The sequence below is a fragment of the Lagopus leucura genome, unplaced genomic scaffold, assembly GCF_019238085.1.
Source record: "Lagopus leucura isolate 7727_CA_CO unplaced genomic scaffold, USGS_WTPT01 Super-Scaffold_100030, whole genome shotgun sequence".
Taxonomy (NCBI): domain Eukaryota; kingdom Metazoa; phylum Chordata; class Aves; order Galliformes; family Phasianidae; genus Lagopus; species Lagopus leucura.
The window spans coordinates 296,849-316,018 of record NW_024962281.1 but is presented as its reverse complement, the minus strand read 5'-3'; the positions used below and the strand labels follow the sequence as shown (position 1 = coordinate 316,018).

General features: G+C 50.1%; 1 protein-coding gene across 2 annotated transcripts in view; it reads right to left on the bottom strand.

Moving 5' to 3' along the window:
- Positions 1–19,170, bottom strand: part of PPP2R2B (protein phosphatase 2 regulatory subunit Bbeta) — a 65,350-nt gene that overhangs the window by 32,351 nt on the left and 13,829 nt on the right. The window contains exon 1 of one of the 2 annotated variants that reach the window (XM_042881672.1): positions 10,190–10,292. The exons of the other annotated variant lie outside the window; for it this stretch is intronic. Within the exon in view, the coding sequence (XP_042737606.1) occupies positions 10,190–10,259 (70 nt within the window). The 5' untranslated portion in view covers positions 10,260–10,292. Of the gene's footprint in view, positions 1–10,189; positions 10,293–19,170 lie in introns of those variants that run through there. 2 annotated transcript variants of the gene reach the window in all.

The window sequence follows — 19,170 nt, the reverse complement described above, 5'->3', positions numbered from 1 at the left end:
GCAGCCCTCCTCATGAGAGCGCCGTATCAGTGTCACACAGCAGCATGAGATGGGCTCTGTCCCAGCTGCGGTGCAGGAGCCGCTCTGTGCACAAGGAGTGCAGGGCTCATGGCACCACACAGCACAACACTGTGCTCAGCATCAGGCAAGGCTAGCAGAGATGGCTGCTCTGCAGCTTCCCCAGCACACACACAGCCCTGGCACACCTGCTGGCATCAGCTTGAAGGCTCCTCACTGTCACCATGCCTCTCCTTCCCACCTCTGGGTTGGATTCTGCTCTGGCACATGATCATGGCAAATGCAAACATCAGCAGCTCAGAGCACAAGTCAGCACGTTTCCCAGTCCAGCACAATGTCTGGGATCCACAGGCACTGCCATAGGGCTGAGACCCACTGCTATAAGACCCAGCTGTACTCTGTATAGCTGTGGACTGGCAACTGCAGGAACCCACGGCCCAGAGATCTGCAGGAGGAGGAGAGACACCTCCAGAGCATAGCCAGAACTCAGCAGCACATCGCTGCTTGGAGACCTGCAGATCCCAATTGACTTCAGTCTCTTTTAACATAATGACTTCTTGCAGAAGATAATTGCTGTGGAGACGCTTGCAAGGATTTTGATGGGCCTGTGCAATGACACCTTGGCTTCTTCCAAAGAAACAAGCAAACAAACCACAGGAACACCATAACCTGCATTACTTGTATCCTCCAGCTGAGAGTGTCACCCCCGAGCCGATCCTCACAGCCAGAGACAATCTCTCATCTATCGTACCATTCGTGCTAGCCAGAATTACGCAGTGGGGAACCAGCCACAAAGCAGCACTGCCAACGCTGTTATTATAATTAACAACCTGTCAGGCACAATCCAGGTCAAGTTCACCTAGTGACTTCTGAGGAAGGCCCTCAGAAACCTCCTCTCATTCTGCCTGCTCCACCCCAGCCCTCAGCAGAGGATCACTGCCCTGGCAGCCAGACAGGCTCAGAGTTCCACCCACCACTGCTTAGGGCTCACCTGCAGGGTAGCTGCGAGCATCCTCCCTCCAACAGCCACCACATCCTCTGCTCAGACAACAGCTACCTGCAGGCAGCCGGGGACTGGCTGCAGCATCTGATTTCAGAAGGGTTCATTTCATACTTATCTCCTTGTACATGTTCAGATAACTCATATTAAAAGTGTGAGATGTTCAGCTCCCTCTAGATTTCGGTAGATCTTGTGTGAATTAGCAGCCTATGAAAGCACTTCCTGCTGTATGTGGTTGGATGATGACCGTTCCCTTCCTCTGCATAATTCCGTTGCCTGTGCAGAACAAAGTCCAACCACTGCCACAAGGGCAATTTCCCTTCCTCAGGAAGAACAAATTGTGCCTTAGCGCTCCCTGCATCCAGACAGCTCACCAGAGCTCTGCAGTCCAGGTATCATCCCTATGAACCATCGTGGTGTTTCACAACAGCATAGCTCAAAGCGCTTCCCTTAAAATGAAAGGACTAAAGAATAGCAATTCTCTGAGCTGTTCATAAGGGAGCTGGGAACACACACAAGTGGCTGCAGAGGCAGCTGGGCTGTTCACTTCTCTCCCACAATTCACGATCCTTGGAACACAGCAACAATGGACTTCAGCGCCACATCACCCCGCAGTGCCCCTCCGAAGCGCCCAGCGTCAGGGCAGCAGCAAGAACCAGCCTCACCTCAGCTGGAGGCAGCACTCAGCAGCACCGCGGTGACAGGGGCTCCTCACCCACCTCAAAGACACACGAAGCAGCGGGCGCTGAGGACACTGCATCTGGCAGCAATGCTGACGGGCCCTGAAGAAGCAAAGTTCATTTTCTCCCTGTTCCATGAGGGATGAGCAACCCACACCTGCACACTGCAGCTCTTATGGCATTTCCTGAGGCTGTGCTCTACAGAGCTGCCACATTCCTGCAGCACCATGACAGACAGAGGGTTCTTCCAGGAGCTGCACCATGAACACAAGCACTTACTGCTCTGCAACATTTATCTGACCAAGTTTAATGGCAGCAGCCAGGTGTTAAACAAGCGATAGCTTCCCCCAGACAGCAGTCAGCATCTGGCTCCCATCAGCCTGAGCTCTGCGTTTGGACACATCCATCAGTGCTCACTGCAGACACAGCGAGGCGGAGAGGACGGCTCCTTTGCACTCTCCTGACCTCTGTCCCCTTCTCACCCAGCAATATTTACTAAACCTGCAACTGAAGCCATCAGTCATGCCTACTAACATTGCTCATCAGCTGCTAACTGCAACAAGGCTGCACAGGATTGAATTGTCAATAGCAGGTACTGACATTTGGCCTAATGCTCATGTTTGTCAGGCTGCTTTTCATCAGTCAGATTACTTTTCCTTTACTCACCGAGCACAACAAAGGGAACACAAGGAAATGCCTCATGATGAACCACTGGGCTGCACAGCTCATTTCAAGAGCAGTGACACAGCCTCACGTGAGCAGAATTGCACCTGGGGACATGGAGCTCCACTGCTATGGGCTCAGCAGCAGCACCCGGAGCTGCCCAAGAGAGCACTGGGCTGCAGAATGCTCCATTAAATAACAGCTGGTACATTTGTTATTAATAGATATGTCAGTGAGGACCTCTAAATTAAGTATGAAAATGCTAAGATTAAACTTAAAGAAGAATCAAGTAGCTTCAAAAGTCTGCAAGACTCTGGAACCGATGCACACACAGCTGAGCTCACTGGACTGACACCAGCGTGGTTGTTCCATGACACTGCGCTCCTCCTGCTCCCATGTTTCCTGGGGAGCATCAGCACTTTGTTCAGCCCCCACTCCCGTAATGTTCTCTAAGAAGAGCTGCAAATCTAACCAAACAGCCAACAGAATTTTTACACTAAACTAGAGATTTATATCAAATCCACTTTGAGGATGTTATCGCAGGGTTAACACCCACTCAGGCTTCAGACAGTACAGCAGCAATAAATGGTAACGTGCACTAAAGAACATGATTTAGATTTTGCTGAGCAGGCTTGGCATCTATAAATCTCAGCACTCTTAATATTTAAAGTTATTATTCCAGTGACAAAATAGACACGAGGGAGATAACAGTCTTCATCACCATTAACGTTTTATTGTTATTCAGAGAATACGGACATGGACTGATCCAAGCCAAATCATGGCAGCTTGTTCACATACTTGGGGGGCAGAGATAGCAGTCGTGTTTTATGCCCGCTCTTTGAGCTGAACCACAGGGCAGAGGAGATCAAAATGGGGGATTAGTTGTCTATTTTGGTTTCTGCTTTCTATTTTCATTATCTTTCCATTCAAAGGATCTGCTTTAGCATGGATTTAGGAGAAATGACCGGCACACTGCTGAGCAGCTGACTGCCTTGCACACACACAAGAGAGCAAACAGCTCTAAAAAGAAACAAAAAAGGCTGTGCAGAAATTCTGCCTGGAAATGGCTCTCTCCTGCAGCCCTGAAGCCCAAACCCCTGTGATTCCTTTAACTTCCCACAAGGTTGCAAGAAAATGCACCTAACCTACTTGGAGTCTTCCTTTCTTCCTAAGGTATGTATTGCACCTCAAAGCACTTCAGCATCCTTTGCAAGTTGACCCCGAAACAAAGCGAGCTGAAGCTGCAGTAAGGGTTGGTTTGAACTCAGCAGCCTGAAGCAGTAAAAGACTGAAAAGCAACAAAACAGAAAAGCCACAGAAGCCACACAGCCACCTCCACAGCTCCTGCATCTCCCATGCTGCTGAAGTTGGCACTGCTGGTGCCCAGGCACCCACCCCAGACAGTTGAGAAGAGGTACCACCAATCTGTGCCTGTGCCTCCAGAGCTGCCAAAGGCCAGCAGCACAGCACAAAGGGAAACAGTGCCGTTCTCCACCCCTCCATGGCTGCAGCCACTATGGGAAAACAAAATCTTTCAGTAAAAATCCATCAAAAGTTTCCCTTCGAGAAATTAGGCTTATAGTAGCACATCAGGAGAAAAATAACAGTGCTGGAATGACTGCTCTGAATGGAGATACTGACTTCAATTGTTCAATTACACCTTTACTGGGGAGGACAGCAGGATGCAAGTTGTGAAAAGCACTTCTGACAATGAATGAACAACATCTCCCATCAGAAATGGGAGCTGCCACACAACTCACACCCGTTTCACACAGAATTACATTTCTGGGGCATCTGGGAAACCAGGCACTATGGATGGTGCAGGCACCATGAGGTGCTGTGTGCCCACTGCCTGAACCCCGCGGTGCAGGGGCTCCTGCCAAGGAGCAGAGTGGCTCCATCCTCTGGCCACGTCCACCTCCTGCCCCTCTGCACTGCACAGAGTGCTCAAGCAGCCGTAGCTGTGCTCCTGGCCCTGGTTCTGCCACTGCAGGGCCGGGATGCTGCCAGCACCTGAAGGCACAGCTCTGGGGAGCCAGGAAGAGCACAGGAGGAGCGTGGGATGTGCAGCCAAGCTCTGCAGGGGCGCTGGGAGAGGAGGGCACGTGCTGGGTGCTCAGCATCCAGCTCCAAGCTCCCCCAGCGCAGCCCGGCGTGGCCCCACACTCCCTGCGGTACCCATCCCCGTGGCTGCAGCTGGGCTTTGTGCCTGCTCAGCACGTCGACATAAGCATTTCCAGCTCCTGGTCGCAGCCACGCAGCCAAGCTGGGGAGGAGCAAGCAGCTGCTATTTTTAACCTGCTTGATCAGCATCCTGCCACGTCAACAGCAGCCTCAGCCCCGCTGTGCTGTTGCTCCACTTCCTCACCTCCACACACCTCTCACAGCCCATGCCAGCCCATTTCCAGCATCTCATACGGCTGGATTTTGGTTTTCAGAGGATCTCTTCCCCCAGCTCTCCAGGAGTGGATTGTCTCTGCTCCAGCCCAGACTTCAAGCCAAGCAGCAGCAGACCGTCAGCTTTCATGACCTTGCCCGGTTTCTTCTTGCAGACACTGTTCACAGAGATCTAACGACCCACAAGCTGGGAGCTTCCCAGCTGTGTTCCCCTGTAGGTAACTGCTGCTCTGGGGAGGTTTCAGAAGTTTCCCCATCAGAGCTATCACACCTCTGTCCTAGCACAGCCCAGGGACACCACAGCCCCAACATGGCTGCAGGACGCAGCCCGGGGTGTGAGCACTCTGCATCGCTGCAGCCCCATCAGTAGTGGGCCTGAGTCTCAGCATTACCCGCTCCCAGCACTTCCAGTAATCCAGGATTACAGAGTCCCCAAGCAAATCTATTCTCTCATTAATCCACAGATTAGAGCATCCCAAGTCAGCTTTGACGCGGTACACCAGGAATGGCCAAGTTAGGCTCATCCCTTTAGCAGCGACCCCAGGATTAGATAGGAGACAAGTCCACAGCCCTGCAGAACAACTGGACCACGTGCAGGGAGAGGTCAGGGAGCCCCATAATGTCTGTGTAACTGAAATAATATGAATTTTGAATAACTGAATATGAATTGAATAATTTTGAAATAATGAAAAAAAAAAAAACAAAACCTGAAAGCACAAAGGATGGAGTTGTGTAATCAAAGTACTTATGTGATAAAACAACCACTTCAAGGAGGTTCCTGGATTAATCAAATCTCAATCCAGATGATCCCCAGACCACAATTAACATCATTCATAACAACAAAATACCTGGTAGCTCTCATCCCGAGCCAGGCACGGGGGAAACGCCTCACTTCCTGCTTCTAAGAGGACTATGCATAGATGGAAAAAAAAAAGCCACTGTCACTGCCACAGAAAGCTCTTAGCAAGTGGGCACTGAAAGCGAGAAAGCTTTTAGGCACTCAGCACAGCAAGACTCAGGTCCAGAGAGCAGCTGATCCATCCCTGCAGCTCTGTTGGTGCAAGGAGAATGCAGCAGCCACCCAGTGTCACCTGTGACCTGAGGGAATGAGTGGCCAGAGGCGTCCAGGTGTGGGTGCATGGATTGTTTCTCCCTCCACAAACCAGAACAAAAGAGCCCTGAGGAAGCTGTTCACAATCCAATGCTCCTGGGGCCCGTGGGGCAGGGACTGCTATGCATGGGGCACACCTGAGTGGGAATGGAGGGCGGCAGAGGAGCCACAGCTGGGAGGAGTGAGATTAAACTGGGAAAAAGAAATGAGGGTTCAATGACAGATTTCTTACTGGCAAATCCATTTGGTTTTGGAAACACAGTTCAGAGCAATTAAAGATCCACTGACCAACACCAGCGAGTGGGTGTGCAGGCAGGAGCTGCATCCTCAGCACCTGGCAGAGCCCTGGGGCCACTCCATGCCCCACGGACGTGGCCATGCTGCCAGAAAGCAGGGTCGCTGCTGGAGGTGCAGCCGAGGGCTGCACTGTCAAACTGGGACAGCACCAGTTGGCCAAGGGCAGGAGCCAGGAGTGGCTGCTAGCAAGGCCAGGTATTCTGTACAGTTCCCCAGAGTGCTCTGCTGGAAAGTGAGCGTGCCAGGGAAATGCCAGCCAATGCCTCATTGCCTGGTGCTGGGGCACTGGCTGCAGTGCGTACAGCCGGGGCACACAGCACATAATGCACACTGCAGACCATTCCTCCCACAGCTTTCCTGCGTCTGCAGCATGGAAGGGAGCAAGGGAACAGACGTTTGGAAAGGAAGGGCACCTGTCAGGCCTTGCAGTATTTCCCTGTGTATCATACCAGGCCAGCAGGAAAGCACAGCTCTCCAAGAGCCCTACAGCAGGGCTGAGCTACATGGGCTCTCTGCAATTGCAGCCCTGGAGTCCCACAGCAGCATAAAAGGTACAGACAGAGGACAGGAGGACCCAGTCCCACCAACCAGGCATCTGATGGGAGATGCACCCCATGGCCACACACACCTCCCAGAGCACAGCCCTCGTTCTGCCATTCATCTTGTGCCCTGCTTGCTGAGCCCTGATGGCCACAGCTCCCATCCCATCCAAACCACAGAGTACAAGCTCCCGGGCACCAAGCAGAGCAAAGACTCCTCCCCTGTCTGTAGGCATTTGCCCAACTGCAGCTATGGGAAGGGCTCAGAATGGCCAGGTGGGTGGGAGGGCTGCACAACCGCGGCTCACAGCCCAGCTGGGGGCTTCAGGAGATGATGCTTTTGATTGGGTTGCTGGGAACTGCCCAGCTTTAGGATAGGGGTGTGAGAAGCCCTTCAGCATCTCTAGCAAGCACATCTCAAAGTGGAAGTTACTCAGATGGTTGGTTTATATTCAGGTAGTCTTTCTTTGTCCTGTTTTTGACTGGGAGCTCAGCAAAATTTCTAATCAAGATGGATTTCTGCGGCAGAACAAAGCCACCCAGTGTTCCACACACACAGCCCCCACTCTGGGGACACGCTGCGAGGCCCTGGGCCACCAACCCTGGGCACTGCCCTGCGGAGGAGCCCGGGCCGGACCCCCTGGTGTTGTGCACCACATCTCTGAAACTCGATCTTCCCTGGCAGCTAGAGTTAAATTAGCACAACGGGTGCATCTCCTTCATTGGGATACTCCTGAGAGTCACACAACAGGGCACTGAGTGTGTGCTTTTGAAATACCATCCTCGCCCCGTATTTGCATAAAAATACCAGACCTATTTAAGTGACACTTCACTAAACCACATTACATAAGTCTATTTACTTCCTCAGCTGACACACCACAGACAACTCCGTTTCCAAAACAAGTCTTTGCCCTCCGAGAGGGCTTTGGGAGGGTTTTTAACTGAAGGCAGGTTATCAACCAGATCACTTTAGGAATACGCTGCTTTCGCATGCAGTAAATAAATAATTAAATTGAACATTTTCTTTCATAATTTTTTCCTTTCACGCCACACCAGTAAGCCCTACCACTTCAGAGCACACACAGCTTTCTGGGACAGAATAAGTACACCTAGAATCAGAAGCAATGGGTTGCCTACAAACATTTCTGTCTATTTCATGTCTATGGAGAGGATTGGTGGAGTTTTCCAGTGCTGTTTGCTACACCACTCTGAAAACACCAGCGTACAACTTCGAGAAATTTACCATGGATTACCAGACCAAATCTTATCACTGCAACAGCAGGCTAGAAAATCCCCGGCTTTCCGAGTGCCACCGGCTGACCTCACTGCAGGCGCAGCTCAGCCACTCATCCCTCCCAGCCAGGTCACAGCAGGGCAGCCACATTCCATCTGCACTGTGCTGCATGCCACAGTCATGGTAAGCTCATCCTTCCACAGACCACAACCAAGGCTGCCTGCCAGGTGGAAGCACGGAGCTCCCCTGCCCTGTGTGCACTGCCCCATTGGAAGCCCTGTCTTGCATCATCCCACAAACACAGAAAAGTCCCCACCTGTGCAGGCAGAGCCAGGCCAGCACCACAGCCCTGCCCCATGGATTGAGGCACATGGGGACACGGTGCCAGGAGCCAGCAGCACTGCAGCTTCACTCCACTGCCTCCAGTCCTTGCCAGCTCTGAGTACTTGCATTTCAGGTACACACAAGCAGTGCCAGTTTGCACAGGATCTTCTTGTGCAGCTCATCAGGTATCCAAAACTTGCAGTTACTATATTAAGGTGCCATTTTTCCAATAGATAGATTAACTCTCCTTGAGTGATGCCCTGAAGTCATAACTTCCACCAGTTCCACCAGTTCGGTCCTATGCTATCTTTCTCCAGAGCCTTACAGGAATGAACCAATAAGGTGAGGAGTGTTTGGCTGCTAACCAAGCAGCTGATCAGCCTGTCCATGCCCTCTGGTGTGGAGGCTTTGTCAGGGTTTCCTGTAAGGTGTCAATTCTGGCAGGAGAACCAATAACTGCCTGGATGGGGCATTGGGTTTTGTCTCAGAGAAGCTGCATTTTCCTCTTGAGGCAGAAAGCAGGAGGGCTGCACCAGTGCTGATCCGTGGCTGGCTGCACTCCAGCTGCCTGTTTGCCATAGGTGAGCACTTTGCAGTTCACTGTTCAACCCCTGAACTGAGCACAGCCTCACTATCTCCCCTAACCCAGAACCATTACAGGAAATTCATGTCCCAGTGCAGCAGTGGCCAGGGCCCAAGGCTGAGCCAGGGCTATGACGCTGTTAATGTCTAACAGGCATCTCCTCACCTCTGTAATATACAAGTCAGAAAGCATGTTTCTTCTTGCAGGGGCTTGTAGGAAGAATAGCCCTGAGACAGCCATTTAATTCCTATAACAACAATTACACGCATTTATACTTCCTAAGCATGCAAGAACAGCTACTGTCCAAGGCTACTTAGGGAAGCACCTATACAATCATAAGATAAGGAAGCCTCTTTTGACCCTGTGCCCACCCACATCCCCCAAGCCTTCCCACTTAGCACAACAGCCATCAGGAATGCTCACCCTTGCAGGGCAGCAGCAGCATGAGCGCTTTGTTGCAATCAGGAATTCCTCTGCTCCACAGCAGCCCCACGTGAGCTCTGCTGACTCCCACAGAATGGAACAGGCAGTGGGACGACGAGTCCCATGCTCACCTGGCCCACACAGCCGTGCCCTGACACAGCAGCTCCCCGAGGAACGGACACACACCGGTGACACACACACACGCGCTCTCGAATCTGCAGGGAGCGGCTCGCTCCCGCTCAGGCACAAACCCGGCGCTAAGCGCTGCTGGCACTGCCCCGTCCCATCGGCCCCATTTGGGCTCCGCGGTACAGAAGCATCCGCTGCCCTTCCCGAGAATCACAGCGACGTCGGGCAGCTCTGGAGCGCGGCGAGGAGAAGGGCCGGGACTCGCGAGCGCTGCAGCGCTCCCAGAGCCTTTGCTACAGTTACGATCTTCTCTGACTCGCACGCAACTGCGGAGCAACACACCGGATTGCGGCTCCAGCCCCTGCGGTATCTGTTGAGGGACAGCTCTGACTGACACCCGAGAGGCTCTTGTGCATCCAAGATGTCAGACCTCATCCTCAAAGCCGGATCCGGAGAGGACTGCGGCCGCAGCGGGCGGGCAAGCCGCGATGCTGGTGGAAAGGCACCGGGTCCGGCGTTGCTGAGTCACCGGAGCGGGGTAACCGCAGCCCGCACGACTCTGCGGGGCTCGGCCCGCGCCCCCTCCCGCTCCCCGGCAGCAGCTGTCGCTGCCAGGCGGGACGGCCGCAATACCCGGCCCCGGGCGGGCCGAACCGCGCCGCGCTCCGGGGAGATGTCGGGGAGGAGGAGAGAGGTGCCGGCGGCGCGAGAAGAGGGAAGACGGAGGCTCGAGGGGATGCTGCCGGGGGGCGGCCCCCACCTGCTGCCGCCGTCGCCCCCGGGGCGCTCACCTTCCGTCGCATAGCTGTGGTCTCGCAGGAAACTGCTGTTGATCTTGCGGGTCTCAACGTCCTCCTCCATTGACGGCGGGCTGGCGGGCTCGGGGCGTCAGCAGCCGCAGCCGCGGATCCATCATCCCCCCCCGCGCCCTGCTCCGCGGCGGCCGGCCGCGAAATGCGGCGGCGTGGGGGGAGCGCAGGGGCGGTGGAGCCGCTGGCTCCTCCCATACGGCACCGCACGGCTCCGCGCCGCGCTGCAGGGCGTGCCCCGCTCCGCCCGCCCCGTCGGGTACGGCGCAGCGGCTCCGGGATGCTCCTACCGCGGCGCAGCTCTCGCCTGAAGGAGAACCGGGACGGGGAACGCGGCCCCTCACGGCCCGAACCGCAGTGCGTTGGCGATCTGACCGCAGGCCCCTTTTCTGGCAGAAGAGAAGCCGCAGCGCGTCCCGAGCCACTGGGCTGACCGCGCCGCCAGCAGCGATACGGTGCGCACCCGGGGCTGCTCCAGGGGGGTTCGCCGTGCCTCAGCTGTGGAAAGCGATCGGACTGCGGGGCAGTTATGGCTGCGAGGGTCAACGCACGCCAGGGAAGCGGTGACACCACGAGGTGAACAGCACAAGCGCAGGAACCACTAGGAAACTGAGCGTCCTGCACCTCGGGGAACATTTCCAACAGGACAGGCTTTGTTCCAGACGTGGCACCTGGTGCACTCCAAAACGAGACAATCACCTATTGGGTGTGTTTTGAGGGAATCAGCCTTGGCAGTGACTGAGCAGCTGTCAGACACAGAAATACACTAGAGGGTGATTTCCTCTGACTCCACCTCTGCTACTTGCTGCATCTGAACTCAGAAGTAGAACCCATACATGGTGTTGATATACAAGATATCCCCAGATGGGCAGTGATGCGTGCCCTGGGAACCAGCACACCTCCAAGCACACCTCCATGTCTCACACCAGAGCCACAACTGACACACAGCTTTCCTTCACCCAATCGCTGCTAAAGGAACACGGGCACACGAACACAGCCTGTGTCCTACCTGGGTGCCCACCTCCTGTAGCCCCTCAGTCCCTCCACAGAGCACAGTGCCACATCGGAGCATAACTGTTACTGGGATGGAGGGGAAACTTGGGATGCGGAGGGAGCAGTCGCAGATGTTGGGTGACACTGTAAAATACATTGCTGCACAGCAGTTTGATTTCTTCTCCTAACTGTAGTATAACTAGAATCTCATTGGCAAGGTGCAGCATTTTATAGCCAGCAGCATTCTGTTGGGACGGCCCTGCCTCCTGGGGAGGTGTTTATTTCAGGGGAGCACGGGAGACAGCTTCTTCTGGCGAGGAAGCTGAAGGACTCCATTGTGCACCTTGTGGGCAGGGCAGGGCCATGCCACGCAGCTGAAGAAGCTCACAGGTCCCCACAAACAGGTCTGGCTCCTACCAGACCAGATACCCCAACCTTGTGCATTCCCAGGTCCTCAGCTGTCTGCCCCCCCCAGGACCAGTTCTGACATGCTGTCACTTGGAGGCTGATAGAAGGCATTGTAAAACTGCACTGTGGAGAACACCAGCACTTATTGCTGACCCTGGGCAGGACAAACCACACCTCTGCACTTGTGTTCTTATCCACATCCATTTCCTGTCTGCAAAGAGGAGCTAATGGTCCCACAGTAAAAGAGAGAAGGAAAAGAAAGATTAAATGCATATATATAGACACACAGATATCTGATTATCTCTACCTACTACGCGTGCTTGCCTGCAGGTAGGAACTTGCACCCTTTAAAGGATGCAATCTGACTCAAGCAATTCCAACTCCAGAAAAGAAAGATGAAGATAGATATTTTTGAATAACCAAATGTTAACTTCCTCCCTTCAAGCCTCAGATGGCAACTCTTGGTCAAAAGGCAGCATGCAGCTCAACCACAAGCTCCAGAAATGGTTGTAGATATTATTATTGAAACATAAGCACAAACCAGCACCTCCTTCCCTTTCTTTCCAGCAGGTTCTGCTTTCAATGTAGTTCCACTTCAACATGTGCCAGCTCCTTTCTACTTTATTAACTAGAAAAATTCTCCTCATTATGCATAATTACAAATTCATAAGTCCTGCAAAGTTTCTCAATACACTGTAATACACCTGCGAGCCACCTGTTTGTTATGCAATATGCATAGGAGCTGCATCATGAAATCCATTTATTCTCAGCTTTTTAAAATCCAGGAATGAGCCTCCACAATATCTAAAAGCATTAGCTGTCCTAAGCAGGAACCCATTTGCAGATTAAATTCGCCAAAGGTCAGCTTGGAGCTGTCACTGTTTCCCAAGCTCCCAGGTGTCTCCACGTTCTGTACTTTGACATCTCCTGCAGAGCCAGGACACTTTCCACTCCACTGATTTTGCTTCAATTAGAATAGGCTCTGTGCATGGTTTTCTGCAGGACCTATGCAGTGTATTAATAATAACTGAATCAAGTCTGATTTGATTCTCAGCATGAAGCTTGCATGAAAAACTTCCTTCATCAAATCTGTTTTTACCTTCACATCCATGAGTATTATTCTGTTTTCCTAATTGCTGGTATGTGTTAGAAAGGCATCTTTTTTTCTTTTAATTGTTTAATATATTATGAGGTAGCATTCCTTTTGAACTTCAAAGGTCTCTCTCCCTTACCTTGGCTCATGCCACAAGTCATTCACAGCCCATGGAGCCCATGGATTTTGGAGAGCACCTAGGAAAGTATTGCACTGCCCACCAAACACCCATCCAACCCAGCCATGGAAGGACGTGCACTGCAGGTGAATGTGCCCCAGGTGAGTACCTCGTGTGGGCTCTTCCCTCTCCACCTGCAATCCCAGCACAGGACTGCCCTGTGGGCACAGGACAGCATGTGAGTCCCACTGCTGTTACGGGCATTGCAAAGCTCCTCATGGATTCCCCCATGCGGTGCTCCTAAGCTGCATCCGCAGGTTTCTCATGCAGTGCACCAAAAAAAAGACAACTGTGAAGCTTATTTCAGCATGACTTAAACTAAGACAATGAAATCTGGGAAGTCAGGCTGAGCGTAAGGGACAAGAAGCATGCCTCCCTCTGTGAGGGACTCAGGGTCAGGACCTCAGGGCAGAAAAGGAAAGAAACAATTCATTGAATGCAAAATAGGCAGAGACTTCTGCTTCCCAAAGGGAACGTGATAAACTGATCTGCTTTGCCTCCACCCTTGCCACATGCTGTTGCTGTGCTCCCTGGTTAGCGGTGTAACAGGAACGAGCACTGTCACATCTGGCCCTGGCTCAGAGATTACCTGCTCTTGATGTTTTCTCTTCTGCCTTGAATTAGACTGGGCAGTTTCTGTGACATTTTAGCAGCACTTTCTTTGTTTTCACTCTTTTCCTGCTGAGTATTTTGCGTCAGGTCTGAGAAGTGCTTCCTCTGGCCCATTTTGCTACTTTTACCCTTTTTTCAATCAACCTCATTCAGTGCACACTGTCAGCACTTCTACCTGTATTTTAACCTGGCCAAAACTTCACTCATCTGCCCAATGCACTCTGGTAGTATAAACACTTCCTTAAAGGCTGCTTTGTGCTCACTGCTCCAGCTAAATGCACATTATGGAACTTCAACACATTGAACACTCCATCTCTTTTCACTTTTGGAAGCCACAACTCATTTGAAAGATTCTCCCCCTCTGATGTCACGCAGTGCACACCTATAGTCTCCATCCTGAATGACACTTTGTGACAACAGATACCTTAAATGCAGCAGAGCTCACCGAGAGGATACCAGCACCACTGCAGCAATGCCCATTTTAACAATTGCCATCCTAGGGAACAAAGTCTCTCTCCCTTTGTACATACAACAGCAGCTACAACTGAGCTAACGCAACTCTTTTTTTCAGTGTGAAACTGCTCTCTCTTTTCGTCTGCATTGCCAGAACTGCATGCCTAAGCACACATGTGGCTGTGTGTACTTTGGATACACTATTCATTTCTTCCATTAATTTTATCTTTCTTAGTTGAGGGACAATCACACTTCCTTTGGGAACTGTCTTCTGTTCTGGCACATGAGCTGATCCGGCATATACTCATACATGTACCGCCTTAGGGTTCTCTGCTTAGCTCTTCTCATAGTTTGTTTTCCATTTCCTTGGGTCATTCTTAGCTAGCATCAGGATTTCCCTGAGGAACTGGTCATCTGCTGACTGTAAAAAGGGTTATGCAGTTGGTTATCTACCTCATCCCTTACGGACATGGAACCATCTTATGTCTATCAGTGATGCACCAAAAGCACAGGCAGAGTTACTTGTGAAGTCTGTCTCACTCCACATGTATACACACCAATTATACATATGCACATCTATATTATGAATTGAAAAGCTAACTAAGCAGGTGGAAATAACTATTGAATGCATTTAAATCAGAAAAAGAGACGCCATTTGTGTGTCCCAAAGAGCAGACCTGGATCACCTACTGATTATTCCATAGCAACCCGAATTGTATTTTGCACCTGCAACACCTGCAGTCCGGCTGAGAGGGGCACAGACCAGCAGGCAGAGCAGTGAGCAGCACAGCAGCTTTGTGGCTCACACAGCCCAGCACGGGTTGCCAGCACTCAGCCTGCTTGGCTGTGCTTGCCATCCATCCCTACTAGCCCGGCTTGTGCAAACAGGGACAGATCCCACCACCAGGAGCCCTGCACTGCTTCTGTCCATCCAGGCAGACACGGCCCATCTTCACACTCGGCCCACTGTCATTCAGCTCCCTGTAGCAAACTGCTTCCCTTGGCAGCGTTCCGACTCCACCCGCATCCTGCAGGCAGGACCGGCCGATGCTGACCTTGCCTGTGTCAGTGGCACACAGCAGAAACGCTCCCTAGGCAGTCAGTGCACCATGCAAACTGCACTGCCCCCAGGACGTTTTGTATCCATGGGATCAAACACTGTTCCTTGGTTTTCTACAGAGGAGTTTGATTTCAAATGCAGCTTTTTGAAAGCCAAAATGTGTTTCTTTTTATCCAATCACTCCTGATAACACAACAGATACCCTAACTGTGAAACTGCAGTGCAAACAAAGCCCTTCCAGGGAAGACTTGTTACAAACTGCAGCTTCTATTATTCTACAAATTATCTACCGTGACAAACACATTTGTCTCTGCATTAATTCTAAACTACATTACTTCAGAACACATACAACACTCCCAGAACAGAATGAGACTATTTTTTTGAGGATCCAAGACTCCAACATTTTTAAAGGTTGTAATGTGACGAAAAATTCACATGTTCCTCACATCAGAGATATAATTAGCTTAAATAATTACTCAGTAAATAGGATTTCCCACATCTGAAGATTAAGGCCACTTGTTATAGCATCAGTGTACCAGAACTCACTGAGAGCAGTTCATGCTAAGGAAAAAGGTTCTGCTTGAGAGCAGTGCTCCAGCTGAGGCTTCCTGTTGTGGTTGGGGCAATTTGCTGTCATTGGCTTTTTGTCTGTCTTAACTTTCCATACAATCCACCAAAAACGACAGCGGAGTGACAGAAATTGATTTGTGTTGGTTGGGTACCCAGGTCTGAGATCAGTAGAAAGGATGCAAGACAGTACTGGAACACTGTTCACAGGGCAGCCGTTTACAGGAAGTCTAAGGCCTAGTAACTAAATCTAGTGAGCGCAGGGTGGAAAAATAAGGGCAACATTTTGTTTATCACATTTCCCTATTGATTTATTTCCAGTTGATGAAAAAAAGTCATACTGTTAATTCCGATGTATTATGCAGCAATATAAATACAACAACATTTTAGATTTGGTCACTGTATAGAAGAACATGTGAATTTGCATGTGCATTTGAGCAAAAGAAACACTGTAAAACTATACTGAAGATAAATTTCTTATCCTCCCAGCGGAAGCATGCTTCAGCTTCATGCGCCCTTCATCCGCTGCTCGTGGGATGCAATGTGAACCAGGCTGATTTCTCTCTCACAAACTTTAGGGAACAGATGCTGTTGGTGTCCGTTCCAGTGAACAGCCCTCCAATAGCATCCTTCCTCATCATTCACCACTATCCTACTTTAAAAAGTCTGGTCATGGAGCCAAGGCTGAAAAACAATTCCACAGTGCAAAGATTGCAGTCACACACTTCAGCAGCGAAGAAAACTGGAAAGCTACCAAACAACCAACAGTCTGTAACCCAGTTATCCATCAGCTGCCTGACCAGAAGCACCACAAAGGAGAAAATCAGGTTAGTTAGACCCAGAGAAAAGCTGAGTTTGTCAGGCAATGCATTTCTACAGAGCACTCAGAAGCTTCCCCTCATGAACCCCGGATGAACATTGTCAGCATGACTACTTAAGATTTATTTCTATTAAATCAACACTAAATACACAAGATTTTGCATGGCTCCAAATGTGGATTTTATTTGAAAGGACTTACGCTAATACAAGGCACCAACACATCATCAATTTGAATCATATATCCTAAACTGCGATTACTCCACTGCCTTCATTTCATTTGAATGAAATGGACTACACCAAAAAGTAATGAAATCACAGCATAAATCTAAGCAGGGCTGCCTACATCTTATAACACAAGCACAGCCAGTGCTAGTGCAAACCTTTGCACTAGGATTATTACATAGGAATCATCCTGCTTGTGTTCAAATGTCATCTAGCAGCAGAACTGAGCAGAAAACTTGCATACAGCATGGCCATCCGTATAAAACTGAAAGCACACGGGCTAATCAGCCAGACAGGATTAACTCCCCAAAGAAAACAATATTGCACGTCTGGCAGAGCAGCAGTTCTGACCTGCATTGGGATTAGTTTGTTCTGCAGTCATCGAAGGATGGCTGCCCAACCATCATGGTGGGAAGCTCAACGTCGGGTAAGGCAAAATAAAACCAGTGTTGGCTGCAATACTGGAAGCCAGATGATTCAGGAAGCCCAGATCAGCCACCTGCAGGCAGATCTCTGTGCTGACTGTTCTGAAATTCACAACAGCCTGCGATTTTTAGTGACCCTCCACAGAGCACCAGCGCACACTGCGCTCCCTCGTGCTCATCGCCAGCTCCTTCCTCACAGCTGACTTGACAGAAAGACACAAGTCTGCAGGCAACAAAAGTAAGTTTGAGATCCATTTGAGTGCTGGAAAGCAAGCCCAGCCCCACTCATGCTTCATTTCACGTGGAATGTATTTTAAGCACAGAACTATTTTGGTATGAGAAAAATCAACAAGTCATCATAACATACTCTGATTCATCCACTTCTTTGGCACTGTAAAGCCACGCTGTTCTACAAGAATGGCAGGGTTGTCACAGGAGATGACAGCCGTGGCATTCAGCACATGAATTTCCTGCCACAACACAGCTGAGTAAAGGGAGCAGGAACGGAAAGCACTTGAAAGGAAAGCAGTTCCGCCCATCCAGGGCTGCCCATCGGCAGGGTAGAAACCACACGATGCTCACATCACACCTACACGTGCATCTCATCATTATCTCCTATAAAACTAAGCCCTTCAGATAATAATCTCTCAGCTTAAATCCCATTCGTATTTGAAGTGTCTGCATTTTAATGGAAGGCTGAGAAATGTTACGCTTTTACTGTTCAACATTGCTTACATGAATGTGCTGCTGAATTTAGATGGCAGTGCTCCTTCGCCACGACTCAGAGCCACAAAGAGGGAACAAAATTAGCAAATCCAGCAGTCCATGGCTCCTCTTTACACCCAATTTCTACTTTTGGAAGCCTCCAGGAGGAAAGATGGCATGTGAATGTTGGTCAAGGAAATAAATGCAATGAAAGAACATCGCAGAAACAGGATTCAGATAGAGAATGCTTTAGGACATGGGCCAGGTCTGTGCTCTCCATTCACAGAGAGACACATTTTAACAAAACACAGCAATTGTGCTTCCAGATCAAAGTGAGCAAGGATACCTTGGGAACAACAAGAAGGGCACCATGAGGACCCTTGGAAGTTTGCACTATTTCTCAAAACGCTAACGCTGTAAAACTAATATTTGTATGCCACTGGTATTTACATCTACTCTACCTCATCGTGTGGAAAACAAACCTGAAAAACTGTTAATTAATAAAAGATATCACGTCTTATTACCGTTTGTATAGTAATTACAAAAACCACAAATCCATCTGTTAAGTAGTCAGCAAACAAGACAAATGACTGTGTTATGTTAAACAGATTATAAAATGCCTCAGGGAAGGAATCTAATAGCCCTGACCAACCATGAACCAACAGCCTGCTCTGCCACACGGGTTACAAGCAAGCACCAAGCATGCGTGCTCTCACACAGATCTGCATTCTCAAAGGCATTTCCTGCACTGCACATACTAACAATGTGAGCAGTGAGGCCACATTCCGTGCAGAAGAGTCTACATTGAAACATACTGATGTGATCATTAAGATTTTATTGTCCCTCAGAAAAATTACTTCCTAAAACAGACAGCTATCTCCACCAAGATGAAACTGAAACAATATGCAAAGTAGCATTAAATCTAATTGCCCAATCCATATGGGAATGCAGTTACTTTAATCCAATTTAAGAAACAAAATTGATTCTATTCTTGTCATGTTTCCTAATGATTTCTGAACATTTAAAGGAAGAAAACACTCTTTCATGGGGAGTAATTGATTCATTTGTACGTTCTGTGGGCACTCAGCACAGCACCAAGGCAACAAAACACCGAGCATCTTGCTCTTCACGTGTTTGAAATTCTGTGCCAGTTGTTCCATGCCATGGCCACTCACCTAGAACAATAACCACACTAGCTAAAGAAAAAAGGCATTGGTGCATTTCAGGTGGTTATCCTGAGTTCACACAGACTAGAAACTCATTCAGCCTGGCCTGTAGCAGCACACACCAGAACTGCTGCAGAAAGATGCCCTGAGATAAGAGATTACACACTCAGCTTCTCCCAGACAAAGCACAGATGTTAGCTCCTATGAACACATGCCTTGCTCCATCTCCTGCAGCCCTCCTATCCAACTCCCCACACCTGAT